Below are 15,261 nucleotides of genomic sequence, written 5' to 3' on the forward strand. Positions count from 1 at the left end.
ATCTTGCTTGTAGAAAGCACTGAAAGTGTAGGGCTTTTGTTTTCTAGGGCTTTGGTGCCTTCCTTGAGGTTAGGGAGAAGTCATACCCTCACTGGTTATCCAAATCCTAGACCTCTCATGACATTGGGTACCTCCATCCTTTATTAAATAGAAAAAAAAAAAATCATATTTGTTCTTGCTGTCTTCTCACTTTTACACACTAGCATAATTGTCTTGTCTCCCCTTGATCAGGAATGCTCACAGGGGAGGCTTAGCATTGTATATTCATACGGAATAAAGAGTTTCTCTGCAGAGACAGCAGACCTCCTTTCCTGTAAGGGAGGGGCTTCCAGGGGATACTTGTTTAGGACAGCACTCTCTCGCTTGATTTAAGATATTCAGAGAAGTTAGCTGCAATAGTCTGGAGTTAGGCTTGATAACTACTTGCACCTCAGTGTGTACCAAAGCTGCTAGTAAGTTTTGCACAGGCCTCAAATCCTTGATCATTTTTACAAGAGTACATGCTAGCATGACCTGGTAGCCTAGCTGTAACAGCTGTCAGAGCAACCAAAAGAGGTGAGATCATAGCATGGGGCCTCTCTTTACCTCACCATTTAGGATGGGTAATGAATCCCTGGGGGCAAGTCTCTGGCACCTGAGATCACTCATTCCCAGTTGCTTTGTTTAAGAAATGGGCATTAACAACCAAACCAAAGCTACAGCTTTGCTTCCTCTTCCCATGTCCACCACCCCAACATTGCTTTACTTCACAATGATGTGAGAAAACTTACACTGACTCTAGGTTCCATTTTGACAAATATTTTCCTTTTTCAGAGACACTTTCCTTCCTGGATGGTGGTTCTTGTACTTCAGCAGGTGATTCTGATGGCTCATTTCTGTAAGCAAACATCAACAAGTTCCAAAGCTTTTCCGTCAAGCATTCAATTTGACAGAGCTCACAGTAGCTTGACTTTATAGCCCTGATCAGGCAGTGGGCAGTTGAGAGTTCATTAAAAATAAACCAACCAACCCTGCACACACACCTTGAAGGAGGTTGCTGTTAAACTTACTTTGTTTCAGAATGTTCGTCTTCATACTCTGCCCAGGAATACGTGCTAATGAACCGCTGTAGTGAAGGACGCTTCTCATTTTGCTTTGCTCCTAGTCGCCCCCTGTCATATTTTAAAAAAATATTTGTCTTAATTTCCCCAACAGATATATAGGAGGAAATTAGAAATTCAACAGCAGCATACTCGCTTGAGTAGGCCTTAGACAAATAAGTTTCAAAATTAGTTGCCTGAAATTAAAGGTGTGGGGTTTTTTAAACCAAATCCATCAATGCCAGCTGCCTAGTTCTAATGCAAAACAGTCAAGGTAATTAAAAAAAAAAAAAAAGCTGTAACATTTAGTCAAAGGCTCATTTACCTATTGAAGCATGTAAAATTAACGTGAAAGATGCAGCCTAAATGTTATTATGCCTCAAGATGCTCCATAAGCTGCTTAACACAGACACAGTTCGAGTTGAAAATTTAACTATTCAAAGACAAGGCCAAGTAACTTTACCAACTGCTTGATCTCCTGTTGAATTTATCACTCCGTTCATCTCCATCAGGTTCATGGAGTTGGGCCTAGAGAAGAAGTTTGACACACTTACTGCATTGGCATTTTCATGCTTCAGCCCAGCCAGTTTTGAGAAGGTAAAGCACCTCACCATCTGGGAGCCCTTACTTACCAGCGGCAACCCAATACCTGCACTTCCAGCACTCCTAGGCAATGTTGCAATGCTAACTCTTCGTAGGGATGATGATGGCTATACAAATAAGAGGCATTACTGACTCTATCAAGGAATGACTGGATTACTCACTGATCACATAAAATACCATCTGTTTTTATACAAACTGTATAAAAAAAATAGATGTTGATACTTAGCTTGAAGTAACACACAGAAAAGAATCAAATCATATTCTTTAAAGCAGTATTTTTCCACATTAACTGCTTTCCCCCCCACAAGCACCTGAAGTAAGGCTGGCTACAGAGCTTCCAGCAAAATACCAAAACTGAATGTGTCTAAATTCCCCTAATGGTGCTCACAGGAATTCCTACAGTCAATTGCTCCCACCTATTTTTTTTTTTTTTTAATCTTTCCATGCTAAATCCTTTTTCTGTAACCCCAATGAGAGAACAACACGTGAACAATATTTCTTAACCACTGCATGACAGCACAGCCATTTCAGCTTCTGTGAACATGTCATTTTCTAAGTGGGACTATATGCAGTTCCCTTGGGTTGGGGGGGTGGGGTGGGTAGGGGTGATTGAACATATCCTCATGTTTGATGACATCAGCCGATATCTGAGACAGAAAACCACCGAGTCAAGCACGTAGCAGAGCACCAGCAAATGACAAAGCAAAGAAAAACACAGAACACACACGCTTAAAAACACACTTGAAATTTCATGTTAGGCTGCAAGGGCCATTACCTTAAAGTTAAAAGAATTTGGCAGCTTTTTATTCGTAGATTCATCTGTGAAGAGATCAAACATCAGAAAGGCTTACAGGAATGCCGTGAGCTTTATTTGCAACTAAAGCTCTGACTTTTTGCAGTGTCTGTTTAAGCAAAGAGCATATCAGAGTACTCTTGGAAAGCAGAAATGAGGTTTCAGGAAAAAGCTTTCTATTTCATTAGATAAGTTCATAATATTCACACATTATACATGCTCTACAAGCATCAATTTCTGTTGCTATCATTAAATGTATTCTTCTAATATTGAGGCAGTGTCCTATTACAGGACAATCTTCTACAGTCAGGAAGGAATAGCTTGTGATTCAGAAGGCTCCTGTGAGGATTTTCCTGGTGTGTAAGACTGACCTTTCTGCTTTTAAAGTACATGCTCCATTTTTCAAAAGAATTTAATACTTCTCTGGCAAAGCCACAAGTGCACAGTGCCATCTGAAAACGTGACCACTGTACCATCTGCTTAGAGGGGGAAATTCAGAGTACCTGCACTTACAGAGTCTGTAATTTGTATTTAGAAAAGAGCGGAAGCATCTGTAGAGAGCAGTCAAAGCTCAGCTACCTAGAAATAGCTACTGGCAATGCTCCAGTGTGAGTGAGCACCCAAATTTACTGCTCACAAGGAATAAGATTATCACCACCACATGCAACGCACTTTTCTAAAAGCCAGAACGTTACTGCATACTTTCAGTGTTGCCCCCCCACCCCGAGATTCATGACAGTTTACATACACAAGTCCAATTTCTGAGAGTTGTTTCTAATACTGTTCGTAAATTGCTATTTTTTCCTCTATTTTTAGGAAAGGAAATACAACAGTCATATAACCCCTCCACCTAACATGTTAAGCTTCAACTAGATAAGGGTCTATCTGGCAGGTTGTAGAAAGAGGAAAGACAAAGCAGCTTTTCTTAGTTACCTCTATCTCCAAGAGTATTAAAAGATCTCTCATTCTGGAGCAGGACCTGTTTCAGCTCCTCAAGTTCTGCATGTTCTTTTGCATACATGCGCTTCAGGTTTTCTACATGTTGAATCATTACCTCCACAGCCTTGCTGACACGGCTTTCCTAACAGAGCAAGTGCAACAGCAGTAGGAAAAGAAGTGGCTGTTTGAGGAACTGCATCATGTTTAGAGTTTATTTCCCACCGCCCTTAGCCATCTACTCTCATTTTGTAGCACCATGATGCAACATCCTCTCATTTTTGTCCGCCCTTTCAAAGTTTCACTACAGCCCATCTCCCAACACATGCCCAAGATACACAGGTCTCATTTCTCCAGTGATTACTCTTATCTCAAAATAAATTGGTCTTCATTTTCTGAGCCCTTATAACTCCTCCTCATCTTTCTCTGATTTACAGTCTCAGCTGCCACCACGCATTTGCTAGTATTGCCAAGTCATATTTTCATGCTGTTCTTTGGCATTATACACAATTACACATAACATTTGAGCAGGTCTTTGTAAATTTCCATGGATCTAGCTTATTAGCTGCCCTTTCCATAAGGCACAGAAATACCATTAGAGCATGAAGACTATTACCACACTGCATTCTTGTGCTCTCTACTGTATAGATCCCTCTGCTGCAAATTCTTATTTTGATTTTTGTTTGTTTGCATTTTGTTTTAAATCAGGACCATATTTCTGTTGTGCGTTTTTGCACAATGCTAGTGCAATGTAGCTGCTCTCAGTGCCTGGCATTCCTTACAACAATACAAACAGTGATCTGAGAAGAGAAAGCCAGGACTAAGCTGTACTGGTCAGTCTGCATTACATACATGAGGTTCTCAAATCTAATTCTGGAATCAGCAGCCTAGCAAACAGATACTGCTATCCCTTTTACATCTAGAAGCTTTTAACTTTGTACAAAATACATTTACATGGAAACAGTTACCTGATTAATAGCCCCCAACATCTCTGCTCTACTGGCGACTCGGGCTGCATACTGGCTAAGGAACTGCAAGCTTTTCTGCAACTTCTTAATAATCTCCTGTGCTTGGTTATCTTCTTCACACAAAGGAACTAAAGCCTAAGAGGCATATTGATAAGAAAAAGTGTGAGCTATTAGTAGAGAAAAGAGGGTGAACCCAACTGATGACAGTGAGGAGTTGTGTTCAGGCCCACACAGTCACAAGATAAGCAGCCAACATCCTTGGTCAGTGTAACTTGGATACAGACCTCCAGTGGGCAGAGACTTCAGCTTACCTAGCATAAAATCAGCTGAAGACAGGGGTTCTTGCCCAGCGTGTGTGCAATAGAAAATTTCCCCACTGCCTGAGCACACAGTACACTCAGATGAAGGCTACCGCTCAAATGCAAAGTCTCTCATATTTCGAGTGCATCACTTAAGAACTTTGTTCAGATTTGCTTATAACATATTACACACACACAAATCAAAAAAAAAAAAGCCATATTAAGACAGACGCTTTTACAACCATTCATCCCATCCACCCTACTAGCCTTGGCCAATACTAACCTCTAACATCTTTAAAGCATTTGTAATCTCCTTTTTCAAATTTTCTTCAGCCAAGTCTCGGGACCTTTCTTCAAGCCTCACTCTCTTGTCCAAGGTAAACAAGTCACATTTAAAACCTAAAGACAACCTCAGAAATTCAGCCTGTTGTGGGAAAGGAAAAGATTTCAGAATAATCCAAGTGATGCAGAAGCTTTTAAAGTAGATTTGGATACTGACATGACATTTGGGACTATATGCCACGAACAAAGTTACAGGAGAGATACAGAAAAGAAAGCAAACATGGCCCACTTCCACAAAGCCCATCTTCCCATCTGTAGTGATGGGGAAAATAATATGCAGCCAGAATAGGTGATATCCTGGCAGCACGCAGAGTGCCATCTGTGTCTTTTGACAAAACTGTCTTAAATCAGCACATTCTGCCTGGGAGGAGGTCACAGCTAAGCTCCTTCAAGCTTACAAACAAATGTTTCAGTAGTGAGAAATCTTTTGTTCAGTTTTACAGATTTCCACCTTTTCCCATCCCTTCCAAATTTTCTATTGGGCTTGGAAAGACAGATTTAAGAAACCAATTTATAGAAATACATCCACTTTAAGCTACTCAGCACCATTGTTTTATATAGGACAAGATATTAATCAGGGCTTATCAACAAGATCTTCCTGTTGTCTGAGAAACTTAAGGATACAAGCAGTTGAGATTTACCTCCACTTCTTTCTCATTAGGAGAGTCACTGTAGGATGAGAAAAAGCAATCATGTAACAGACTGCAGCTTTAAGTTCATACCTGCAGGTGATCATTGAAAGTCAAAACACTTACAGCTCCTTTTGCTTTGTTTTATCTGCTTTAATGCCACCTGCAGTAGGTGAACTCCCTGAGAAGAGAGGAAAAAAGTTCTCAGGCAAAAATGAAAACACAGCCCCTCCCAAACAGCCTGTGAAAGTCTTTTAAGCTCCAGCAGAAGCCACTGTTAAAGATTTCCAGTGTTAAGCTCTTGCCACTAAAACCAATTTGTGTACCTCAGAGTACATTAGGGTTAGCGTCAGTAAGACAGCACAGCACTGTCATTTGTACAAAGCCCCAAGAGTTAGTTGTTTAGTTGGCTTCAACTGGCATTTAATCAGTACAGGAATGATTAAATATAGCTTTTGGTTTAAGTCCCCAGCCTGTAGGTTCAGGATGTTACATGACTTACTACATCACTAGCTTTTAGAGAACTCCAAAGGCAAAAGGTGAGGTGATTAGAAGAGCAGAGACATCTAAGCACAGTTCAGTAGAAACATCACCCTGCTTATCTATATCATATTACCCCAAACTCTAGCTAGTACAAAGGATGCTGCTTTACAAATACATGGGGAGGGCAGGCACACCAGAACCGTTTCAATTATTCCAACTCCTTTGCAACGTCTAAGAAATTTTACCTCCTGTCTAGAGGAAGATGGAGCTGGTTAAATCAGTATCTGTAGAAATCAGAGACGCAGGTTTTGCACAATGTTTTCCTTCTCTCCACTGTTAATCCATTTTGATCTCTAACTGCAGCTACTATTCCTTAAAACAAAAACCCCTCATAATAATTGGTGTGGAGCAGACAGCTCTCTGCACATCTTTACACAGCCCTTGACACAGGTGACCAAGGCATGTCCTCCAGTGAGTTACACAGATGTGTTCAGCAAAAAACTCTTACCTTTCCTACTGGGAACCACGGCTGGTGCTTCCTCACTCTGCTCTTTATTACTTTTCTTTTCCTGGTCCACCTCCTAAAGGCATATCAGAGAGTAGTTATAGCAAGGGAGCAGCCACAACACCACTGGAGGGGTCTGGCCCCTCCGGCAGTATTTTTCTTTGTCACTGCTCAGGCAAACCAATTCTATGTTTCCCTGTCACTAGGACTCTTACCAGATCTTGCTTTAAAACATTTCGAAATGCGGTTTTGTGTTCTTCCATTACAGGGCAGAATTCCTTCTTGGTCAGATCTGCTCCTGGGGAGAAACATTCCAAAAACCAAATGTAATGACAAAACCAAAACAAGACTGCAACACCCAGCATACTAGCCATGGACCAACAGGGCTAAAAGAAATTGCAGCAAATGCCAGGAGAGGGCATTAAGAGAGGCAGCCACAAAGAACACTATAAAGACATAAAGGAAGAAGTGTGATGATAATTATATTTGGCTTGGAAAAAATTCCAGTAAGAAGTGTTATGTGTCTACAAGTGAGACTATTACTCCTGGTTGTAGTTGCTCTAGTAGAAGTTGTAAGAGTTACAGTAATATTCCCTTGGATAAATGAATTTCATTATTTTGCTGGCAGCACAGGAGTTTTTTTGTTTGTTTGCTATTTAAAGAGACAGTTTATAATTAATTTTTTATTTGGAATTCTATAAGCACAGGAATATGTAAAAAAAAAAATCCCATGCACAGACTTAACAGAAGCAGCGATGTAATTCTCTTCTTTCATGTTACAGAATATCAGATGAAGTCAAGAAATAGATGCTCTTCTGTTACAGAGAGGCTTGAGCACAACCAGGTCATGAAATGCATGCAGTTGTGGTATTTCAGGTGTCCATAAGCTTCAGACATAGTCTGCCGCTTGGACTGTCCTTTGTGCCTAAAAATGGAACTAGCAGAGTGCTGATAGAGCCAACAAAATAATTTTTTTCCTGGAAGATGAGTGGTGATGAAAAACTGATATGTTCAGGAACTGATGATGCCAGTTCAAATGCAACACAAACTTTCAAGTGCTGCAATTTAGAAAAGCTTTAAAGCAAGCAAAAATAACCTCCAGGAAGATTTAAAAAGGAAAATATTTAAGAAACTGAAGGAAGTCTGAGAGTCACCTAATTTCTTGTGTAGCAGTAACCCTGGTAGCTATTTATACCTTTTAGAACATCTAGAGGTTTGTTTTTTTTTCTGTTCTGTTTATGTAGTCATACACACAGACACACACACACACAGAGAGATGCAAGCCAAAGAAATGGCACAGGAAAAAAACAACAAAAAAAACCCACCTTCAGGTTTGAAGTGCTTTCTCTTTTCATCCTTCACATGAACAACCACCTCTGCTTAGCACTCCCTTTTGTCCCTACTGATTTTTGCAGCAGCCCTACATATCTGACCTGGCTCCCAAGCACCTTTACAAGACATTGTGTGGTACTAGCAAAAACCACAAGTAGAGATTCATCAGTGTATATCTGTTCTAATACTAGAAACACTTTCTATTCAGAGATGTACAACAGGCAGCAGGATTCTCAGACTTTAAAGCTGCTTGGACTCTTTCTGATCTGTTTTGCATATCTGTTTCCTTCTTGCCAAAGGCGCCTAGACCACATATGAAAATTAACAGTAGAGGCAAACTAGTAGAAAGAAAGAATGTTTAAGTGAGGGGACTGAATTAGATTTCAGGAAGATAGTACTAAAGAAAGAAACAAAACCAAACAAGAAGTGACGACAAAAAGCCTTATGTTTAGGTAAATGTTAAAAAATGGTTACAAAGAAGCATGCACGCATATTCTGTGCTGGTTATTCAGATCAGCTTTTTTAAAAATAGCTTAAATACACTGTGTACGTGTACTTCAGTTTTGTTTTGCTTTTAGTTTTTAAGTGGAAGAAACACCATCAGATCTAGTAAGAATAATTCTTCTGGGTATTTATGGCTATAGCAAGAGACAGAACCATACACAAAGGCCTCTATCCTCATCCCGCCTCTTGACCCATCCCAGCTTCTTGTGCACTAAACATCAGTTTTGAAAGCGAGGAAAGTGTTCTTTTGCCTAGCTGTGTCACTAAACTTTTTAAAGGCATGAAAACATTCTCTATCCTTCCAAAATTGCCTGGGGTTTAGTACCCACACAATGTTTTGCCAGCTGAGCAAGCATCAGTATTTCACTAAGCTATTCCATGTTTACTTCTTGCAGTGCTGTACTCTACTGGCTTCCTGCAAGTAGGTAAAGCCTTATGCCTACTCAGAGTTTCAGGGAGGGTTGAGAGAACTCGCAGGCAAAAGCATGTACAACAACAGAAAATCATAAGTTGTCCTCAAGTTATTTTTCTTAGTCAGCTTCCTCACTTCAAAGATGTGCTGGAAGCAAGCCCTTTCCTCACTGTGCGAGTGCCAGTGTGCTGCAGCAGTTACTGTACCTGATACAGGACCAGCTGCATCCTTATCGTTGTTTTTCTCCATTGCTACAGAAGTTGGCACATCTTCCTCTCTTTCACGTGAGCACTTGGGTGATTTTTCCTCTGTAACAAGGCAGCCTACAAATATATCAGGCAACAGAAGACAGAGCTCTTACTGTTCAGTAAGTGTGCAGACTTGAGCATATCCACTTCCAACAATTTCAGTGCAAAAAGTTCATACATCTGTGCCCCAAATTAAGTGCTTACTTGTCACTGGTTCAGTGCTTTCCACAGAGGATGTAAGAACTTCTTGGGGTGATGTTAAGTGATCACTGCCAAAACAAAATTCTTTCAGATACTCATCCATATTACGCAATCTTGATAAAGGCTTTTACAAGCTTGCACAAAACCTGACCTGGATGGGATCAGAGTGGCTGGTAGTGTTGACTCTCCACTGTCGATCTTAACGGAAAGAGAGAAGAGTTAGTATCAGGGAAACAGTTGCTGTGCAAGTAGAAAATTTGTATGTCAAGGTTTTAATAATCCTCCAGCTGTACCTAAATTATTTCAGCAGTGAAGAACTAGATGCTAAGTGCATGCAGATTCATCTGCTAGTCTAAAGCCATCCATACATAAAGTATGTAGCTTAGCATGTTATCATCATTAGGAGTGATAACTATGTTTCTGCAGAAATCTTCTCACGAATATCATACTTAGAGATGTATTTTGGTTCCTCACTTCATGTTTTGCTTCTAACACGCATTTTCAAATGACCAATGCATGTGTTACCACACCATTGTCCTATCTTAATGCTGTGCATCAAGATATATCAATTTTCAAGGTCTTGACCTCAAACCCTACAAATGAGTTACACAGATCTTCACTTGGCTATAGATGTCAGACTTGTTTAGGTAAATAAAAGCGTTACTATTAACAGCTCGACTGAGCAGATGATCCAGAATGCAGAAAACTTGCATGTTGCGTTGTACATTTTAGTATCTGTCTTTGAATGACGCTAGTTTTCAATATTATATATAACAATTACCTAGCCATTTCAGTAGGCTTCAGGCCTCCTCCAGGACAGTATGCAAACAGCAGAGAGGAATTAAGCAGTTAAAGGCTGGTACATAGTTTTGCTCATGTTCCTTTAGCCACTGAAGTGCTGTTCTGGACCCGAGTCTTATCACGTCACAGACAAAAACAACATCCTTTTAAGTCTTTTAATATGGCAAGGGAGATACTGAATGGAAAGTATCCCTCTTCCTCATTTCACCCTGGATAACTCCAGCTTGCTTATTCAATTGATAGATTGGTCTCTCTTTATGGGTGAAAATACAGGGTGAAACAGAGGTTTAAAGGGTTAAGTCGGTAATGACTTGTGATGAACTCCACCCATGGCTGAAGAGGAGTGCTGAATAGAAAAAAAAAAAAACAAACCCCACCAACCAAAAACCCCAAACCAAAAAAACCCACCCGTCTCCAAGCAGAGAAGGTATGAAATTAGCCAGCTTTGGGTAGCTCCCTACTATCAAGTGTCTAAGAGCACTATTGAAGTCAGGGAGGGGAGGGGGCTGCGACAACAGAAAAAACATATGAGCAAGTGATCACCTATGTTCTGGTATCTCCCCTACTCCCTCAAACCTCTTCAAAGGACCCAGGAAACCCAGCGAAGTAGAAAAGGAGGTGACCAAGGCCCCCAGTCACTTCTGAGAGCAACTGACTGCTCCCAGCATCAGTAAGTGCCTTCCCTCTCCTCTCTGCTCACCCACCCATCAGAGCTCGACTGCACTCACAGAGCCTTGCCCCAGCCAGCTGGATGTTTCCTCTAATGCAAATCCAGGCTATTTTTATTCTTATTTGAATTCTCTATCAAGCTTAAGGAAGTACAGCATTGCGTTTGCCTTGTTCAGGCCATTAGGTCTACAGGAGTATTGGGGAAGGAGAAGGTGAAAATGAATAGCATGTTGGAATGAAAACAAAAGAAATCTAAAGGGCTTTTAAAACAAACACACACACACCTCCCACCACCCAAACAAACAAAAAACCCCTTGCAACACCTGGAACTGACTAAAGTGATACATTATTCTACATACCCTTCCCTCCCCAGGTAATCACATGGTCAGTGGTTTCTGTTTCCAGTGAAGGAAAATCCTCAATTCAGTTTTTAAAACCCCATACTAACTATTAGGATTGTGAGCTCCCCTGGATTGCACAGGGTACTCTTAAAGAGAAACAACAAGAAAACCCCTTGCATTCTAGATTTCCTAATAAAATCTGTTTGCACAGGGCATTAGAGAATGGTGGTTCTTCCTAGTAAAAGGATTGTGTCAAAGATTCTGCAGTACAACCCTAACCACTTTTTCCTCCTCCTCCATCCCTTCGATTAGCATAATAATACAAGGATTCTCTATCATAAGACAAATTCTGGCCACAGTCTTGTATAACTCCTCCCAAACGAGCAATAACATTTGGAATGCCTATCATCTGGTTTTTAGACTGTGATACAACTTTCACATTTATAAATGAAAACAAGTATAAAAAGCTCAAGCTTCATCTGCTTCTCACAAGAGCTCCTTTAATAAATATCCCCTAAACTCGTACAGTGACAATGCTTGGACAAAATAATTTAAGTTACTTACATGCTGAAGGGCTTGATCTGCTCAAACATATCTGCAACCACAGTGTAATAATAATAATAAAAAAAAACTAGGGAGACTTTTCCTATTAAACAAGGATATTCAAATTTTGCTGCACGTCACAGTTTTTAGAACAGTTACTGGACACAGCCCATTTGCCTTTTCTCTGGGGCAAGCTTTAACATTTTCATTTTCCCCCTCTAGAATACTCACACGGAAAGTTTTTTTTGTATAAAAAAAGAAGCGAAAATGGAAAATGACATTTCTGAGCCCAGCTGTAGTTACAGAAAGCTCCAGAGCAATGAAGCACAGGCATTTCAGACAACTTCGCAAGGCTGTGATAGGACTGGATAAAGCAAGAGCGCTTGAGATGATCCTCTTTAAGGTAGCTTAAGTAGTAACAGCACAAACTGAGTTCCTCACCTGCTTTACCCCAACCGAGCAGTGTGCTGAAACCACAGGCAGTCCCCACCACTCTTAGTTTTTACCCTCACTGCACTTTCTGCCTTGATTTGCCACTACAACCAGACCACTGCTGCACTCGCAGGTACCACACACGTGCTAGGCTAGGTCTGAGGTTGCCTGCTCACCAGTCTTACAAAGGTTATTTCCAGGTTCACAGAAACCACTGACCAATATTCTTCCATCACCACCACCAACACTGGCATTTGTAAAACTAATTAGAAGCCCTGCATGGCAGGGCTGAGGTCTAGATTTCAGTAGTAAGTATTGTGACACTGAGCACAGAGCACAACTAGGTGTGCTGAGCTGCAGCTCATCTTGCTGTCGCCATGAGAAGGCCAACTGACAGCTCAAGCTGTAGATGCAGGATTCAATACAGCAGTGAAGGTATATCTGAGCACATCAGCTGAAGGAAAGTTTTCATACAGCAAAGATGCCGTTTTTCAGCTGTTACATGGCAGCTGTGGGAGAAAGTGCAGAGAAAGGCAGCATTCACAACTAAAACATCTTGTGGCTTCTTGCAGGTGGATAAAAAGAGCAAAATCACTCAGACTTCCCTGGCAGAACTGAGTATTACTACAGAAACAGCACTGTCTCAAGCCTTGAAGCCATGTTTAAAATACTCCCCAGCTAAAAGCATGACCCAGATGCACGTGAACATCAAGACATTTAGGTCTATAACTACAGTATTACACCTTGGAGCAGTGCCAATTTATAGCTTCTGGATCTGGGCCTGAGTAAGGCACTAAATGCTTGAACCCGTTCAGAACCACATCTCGGGCATCAGAGACAGCACTCACCTCAGTAAGTGAAGAGTCCGTCATTGTAATGGAAACAGGAAGGTCTGCATCAGTATAGTTAGCAGCAGAGCATATTTTCCACCTGGCAATACACATTTTATTTGCATATTGCCCAAACAACAGAGAGCTACATTGCCCGTTTTCCTTAAGCACGTAACAACTCAAGTCACCACTATCTGTATAGTCAGACAGCTGGTGTCTCAGAGAAAGACAAATTCATCACTAACCATCAATCCCTCCCCCGAACAGCAAGAACCACCACCAGTCCTCCTCCCAACCTCCTCCACATTGCACAATTCTACAGAAAACCAGTGGCAAAATCTTCAAGAGCTGCCGAGTCTTTTGCTGCAGACTGTCTGCCTCTGCATCTTCAGGAACATCCTTATCTTTTAAAATATTCACTGACAATAGCTAGCTTTCACAATCTTAAGCAGTTCAATCTCTATTTTAAAGATCTAAGGAGGCAGCTTGACAAGCAAAGACCTCAGAATTCCTGCTCTAAACTCTGCAAAAAAAAAAAAGTAACTCCTCAAAGCCAATAGGCTTTTGGCTCCTAAATGGGAGTGTCAGTTGTGAGTTAAACGCTGAAAATAGACACAAGAATACCTACCTCATGCCTCATGAAATGGAAATGCCATCACTGTATCTGGCTGGCAGTCATACCAACAGTCTCAGTAAAAGGTTTTAATATTACTTGTGTGAATAGAAGCAAAATGTTACCCCACAGCACCATTAGCTGACCTCTGAGTGTCCAGTATATAAGAGACGTTCTGCTGTTGAAGTCAGCATGTGCTGGGGATAGAGCTTTTCCTTAGAACCTGCTAGATCCTGTGGACTCTTCCACCCTTTGCCCCAAAGAGGTAATTCTGCCATCTTACTTGCACCCCACTGATGTCACATCTGAAGTGGACACGTGTTGCAGATTGCGGGTTTCAAATGTGCAGCTGCCAGAGCTCCGTCTACAAGGCCGATCCCAGCTGTGCACAGAAGAGTTATTTGGGTATGAGGTTTCCAAGGTCAGAGCATCTGTTAAGAGAGACAAGCGTGAAGGGTGGCAGTCATGGGCAAAGTTGGATTTAGTTACATCAGTTTTTGACTAAGTTTAAAATAATCAAGCAGCAGACCAACCAAATACAGATTTATAATAAAGCAGCTTCTATTTTGGTATGAAAAGGTAGGTTATGCGGCCTTAACATATTTTGTAGATGGAGAGTCTGCAGCACCTGAGGATGGGGATTATTCCATCAGTCAGGTTATGGAAACTTCCATGTGGGACAGCTTTGTTGTAGAGGGCTGGGAAATAGATCATCTTTTTTGTATCAATACTCAATTGGTGCAAGCCGAGAATACGTGCCTTATTTGTGGCTGGATCGTGATATTACAGCAAGTTGCTCTGAGTTCGTCCACTGAAACAGCCCTTTCAGAGCAGCAGTGCTCTTGTAAGGAGCATGTGCAGTCAAGCAAGATCTTCTTCCATTTCCCCCAGTATGGCATAGAATTACATTTGAGCATTTTTCAGTTTGTGTGAGAAGAGACTCTGTGTTGTACGAGCTTACTGCTGGAAGAAACACTTTGTCTGTAAAATCCCAAATGCAATCTGCAGTTCTGTGACATTGCAATGCATATCTGTTAGTGGTTGTTTTTAATACTCGTAAGGCTCGAGAGTTGCAGGGAGCTACAAACACCTTATGAACGCAGGAGAAATCAACAAATAAAATTAATTGATTCTCAGTAGCTATGTTACCTGTTCAAGTTTTTAAACCAGAACTGACCTCAGGTCAGTAGCAAAGTAGCAGTACATCACTTGCTATCTCAGTGTGTGCCAGTCAGAGTGAATAGGAAGAACATAACTCAAGCCCTCTTGATCCAGACTAGCAAACATCTTGTCAGGAATATACCTGGATGTATGCTTTATACCAATAGTTCCTTAAGCTTTTGGGGACTCCTATTAGGTTGATACAGTCACCTTTTCAGACCTTTCATTGCAAGCATTATAAACATGGTTCAGCCTCCTGGATTACATGCAGAAATAGCCTAAAGCCAACAATAGATTTTCCAAACTCTACCAGCACGTTTAGCACCATTGATGATACTGTTCTATCAACTCTTCCTATATTTCAGGAGAGAGACAGAAAAATGGCCAACACCACCAGGTCTTACCTAGCAGAGGCGTACTATGCCAGCGTGAAATATCCAAGGGCAGTGTCCCGGGAAGTTCAGTGCACAAGGTGGGTCCTTCACTCCACAGTCGTTTAGAGCAATGGAGCTGCTAATTGAAAAATAGAAAGTGCTG

At 41.1% G+C, this 15,261-nt stretch overlaps 1 protein-coding gene across 2 annotated transcripts in view; it reads right to left on the minus strand.

Moving 5' to 3' along the window:
- Positions 1-15,261, minus strand: part of IRAG2 (inositol 1,4,5-triphosphate receptor associated 2) — a 40,544-nt gene that overhangs the window by 1,038 nt on the left and 24,245 nt on the right. The window contains exons 21-38 of one of the 2 annotated variants that reach the window (XM_052788785.1): positions 15,129-15,234; positions 13,847-13,994; positions 12,969-13,050; positions 9,486-9,532; positions 9,338-9,402; positions 9,092-9,208; positions 6,853-6,935; positions 6,641-6,713; positions 5,776-5,830; positions 5,662-5,689; positions 4,962-5,102; positions 4,380-4,514; positions 3,409-3,556; positions 2,458-2,501; positions 1,712-1,789; positions 1,543-1,607; positions 1,050-1,151; positions 771-875 (exon numbers count right to left, since the gene is read on the minus strand). In XM_052788785.1, coding sequence (XP_052644745.1) covers positions 771-875; positions 1,050-1,151; positions 1,543-1,607; positions 1,712-1,789; positions 2,458-2,501; positions 3,409-3,556; positions 4,380-4,514; positions 4,962-5,102; positions 5,662-5,689; positions 5,776-5,830; positions 6,641-6,713; positions 6,853-6,935; positions 9,092-9,208; positions 9,338-9,402; positions 9,486-9,532; positions 12,969-13,050; positions 13,847-13,994; positions 15,129-15,234 — 1,622 coding nt within the window. Of the gene's footprint in view, positions 1-770; positions 876-1,049; positions 1,152-1,542; positions 1,608-1,711; positions 1,790-2,457; positions 2,502-3,408; positions 3,557-4,379; positions 4,515-4,961; positions 5,103-5,661; positions 5,690-5,775; positions 5,831-6,640; positions 6,714-6,852; positions 6,936-9,091; positions 9,209-9,337; positions 9,403-9,485; positions 9,533-12,968; positions 13,051-13,846; positions 13,995-15,128; positions 15,238-15,261 lie in introns of both variants that reach the window. The other variant, XM_052788786.1, reaches the window with a different exon arrangement.

Source organism: Harpia harpyja, chromosome 6 (genome assembly GCF_026419915.1).
Source record: "Harpia harpyja isolate bHarHar1 chromosome 6, bHarHar1 primary haplotype, whole genome shotgun sequence".
NCBI classification, from domain to species: Eukaryota; Metazoa; Chordata; class Aves; order Accipitriformes; family Accipitridae; genus Harpia; species Harpia harpyja.